Source organism: Silene latifolia, chromosome 10 (genome assembly GCF_048544455.1).
Source record: "Silene latifolia isolate original U9 population chromosome 10, ASM4854445v1, whole genome shotgun sequence".
In the NCBI taxonomy this organism is placed as follows: domain Eukaryota; kingdom Viridiplantae; phylum Streptophyta; class Magnoliopsida; order Caryophyllales; family Caryophyllaceae; genus Silene; species Silene latifolia.
The window spans coordinates 26,494,074-26,497,131 of NC_133535.1; the positions used below are offsets into that span (position 1 = coordinate 26,494,074).

The 3,058-nt window shown below is 34.8% G+C and overlaps 1 protein-coding gene across 1 annotated transcript; it reads right to left on the reverse strand.

Annotated features, from left to right (window-relative positions):
* Positions 1-599: 599 nt before the first annotated feature.
* Positions 600-1,025, reverse strand: LOC141607330 (uncharacterized). Its single transcript, XM_074426685.1, has one exon. It carries the CDS (start codon positions 1,023-1,025, stop codon positions 600-602), a length of 426 nt encoding a protein of 141 aa, XP_074282786.1.
* Positions 1,026-3,058: the final 2,033 nt, after the last annotated feature.

A 3,058-nucleotide genomic window follows, 5' to 3' on the forward strand; every position in this document is an offset into this window, starting at 1 on the left:
TTGTTAACTCCCCTCTGATATACATTTGATCTACCCCCTGATTTAAACTTGTTCTTCCCCTTGTAATTCTTATTTGTTTTAGATCTTGACTGATCTGCAAATTTTGGTTTCAGGTAACAGTGAGCAGCAATATGACTTTTCTTTCCACAGCTTTCACAAGTCTGAAGATGGAAACAAGATTCAACATTATGTTCACCTCTTTTACAATGAGTACATAATTTCCTTTCAACAACAGGAGCTTCCTGTTTCTGCCTCTTCCAATCCTCTTGCTGGACATATGTAGACCTGCTAGCTGCATATGCAGCAGCTTCAGTCAACTGCTTTTGTCTCTCGATCTTCTGTAACAATACCAATGCTTTGTTTAGTGGTGGCAATGGCTCCATAGTGAGAACTTTAGTCTTGACAGTCTCATATCCATTATTAAGCCCCATCAAGAACTGGATCAGTTTGTTGACATTATCCCTTTCCAACAATCTCTTCAGCAGCTGGCAAGAACACCCATCCATGGCACCACAAGTACAATAGGGAATAGGATCTAAAGAATCAATGCAATCCCATGTATGCTTCATTTTACTGTAGTATTCAATCAGACTACTGTTTTATTGAGAAATTTTGCCTAATTCTTTCTTATACTGATAAATCTCAACAGCATTAGTCTGTTCATACCGTTCTATCAATTCCGACCAAAGCTCTTTAGAACTGATTGCATATTGAAAGGTTGCAGCAATTTCAGGCTCAATAGAGTTCTTTATCCACCTCATAACAAGAATATCACATCTAACCCATTGATTACGTGATTTATCACCAAAAGCAGGCATTTTAAATGATCCATCCACAAAACCGTCTTTATTTTTAGCAATTAAAGCAAGAAGAGCTTCTCTCTTCCAATTCATGAAATTATTGCCATTAAATTTGACAGTAACTAACGTATTAGATGGTTGATCAGTATTTGTGACATATATATATAATGGATCATCAAAGATTTCATAAGGAGAAGCATCAGTAGATGAACTATCATCAGGCATTGTGATAGGAAAATTGTAAAGATTTTGATGCGAGAATAGAGGAAAACGAAGCAGAAAATCGCAAAGAAAATGGTGAATGAAACTCACAACAATGAAAGGATTCCCTAATTAGCGCGAAAATGTGAAGAAAGAAGATATAAGCTTGAATAAAGGACGATCAGTGACCCAGAATCGTAACCATGTGACTGATACCATGTGAAACTAGGATCCCTCCATTGATGAACATAGTAGTAAGCTTATAGTAGTTTGTTATAACATAATAGTTAGTTATAGAGAGAGGGGGAGAGAGTGAAATTATTATTATTATAGTGATGAAGTGTTAGCTATTACATTCAGTACATGACTATATATATGAGTGTAACTAACTCATAACAACATGTAACTAATTATAGTAGTCTATCAACTAACTATACTTCACAGGTAACATGTGAAATTTCCGTAAAATTTATATCATAAACACTGATATTTTGATTTTATACACAAAAGAAGCACAATCTTTACCATAAATATATGCTGAATAACTCAAAAAATAAAAAAATTATTGATAGTTTAATTGTTAATTTCTCTTATATTCGCCATCTAGAAAAACCGTATTTTAGCACGGAGCTACGCTAGTTTTACTAATACATACTCCCAATGTTATTCATGGAAAAGCTACTTTATGTCCATTGTAAATTGCTATGGAAAATCGAACGTTCCGGAGTAAACCCAATTTATTTTCTATCGATTGAGTTAGGGCTGTAAGAGTCTGGCCTCGCACAATAAAATATTAGGACCTTAGCGAGCATGGATCGTCAATTTGCAGTCTAAATAGATCAATAAGCTAGCACATATAAGGGCCCAAGCTTTTTGTAAGACCAAACGCGGCTAGCCACTAAATCTCTACGTCGGCCCATCAAGCAAAACAACCATTTGAGAACTGAACAAAAGTGTCTAAAATGAATTATCTCTCGTACTCTGTATTCCCTTTGTCCTAATACAAAATCTCATTGAAGACGGATACTATCCGTCACAAGCTGAAAAGGGATAATGCCCATTTTACTATATACAAGTGGCACTATCTATGTGGTGCTCCATTTCCCCCCACTTGCCCTCCCACTTGCTTTATTGTGAGAGGGACACTATCCGTCTTCAACTTGTGACAGATAGTGCCCGTCACAAGCAAGACCAATTGTTCTCCTAATTATTTGTTTGTCTATTTTATTTCGGACGTTTCAGTCAATTATTTGCTTGTTTATTATAGGAATGGTTTGAAGGATAATTGGATCCTCCACACTTAATTTGGTCTATTTATCATCTAATAATTGACTCTTTTCTCCTTCCTTGATCTTTGCGGCAAAACCAATGGCAAATAAATTACCGGGATGAAGGAAGTAGATTTAACTGTTTAGATTCTTGTTTAAGACTTTAATATTTGTTTTAAAAAACTTAATATGGGGCAAGTATATGGTGGATTAGAGAAAATGGAGATGTATAGAAACCAACAAAATATTTATCATAAATATGCAAGTGAGAGCATATTTAAAATATTTTCATTTCAAGATGAACATTATCGTCTAAAGAGAGACTTATTTATTTTACTAATTCATATTGCTAATCTATACTCTTCACGGTTATTGATTAGAAAACAAATTGTTGTTCTTCTCTTGGATGGGGCTTGCAGGATGATTTATTTGCTTAGTCGGTGTTGAAAAAGTAGGTAAGATTCACCTTCTAAACATGTTAAGAGGAAGAGAGAAAGCACAACATTGTATAGCATGAGGTGTAATCGAGCCGATTGAGATCAAGTTTGGATGTGTTCAAGAACAACTAAAAAGTTTAATTTCAAGCTCGTTAAGCCTTAAAAGTTAAAAGGTAAACTTGATTTGATTACTGTCAACTAGGTTCAATCAGTTTTTTTACTCCAAGTGTAGTGTGTACAAAATTGCAATTAGATAAAAAACACATACAAAGGAGTATGCGGTCCAAGCCTTATACACGAGTCTTGCGAAGGTTAAAATTTTTGACAACACCTTACGAGGTATAGAAGGATT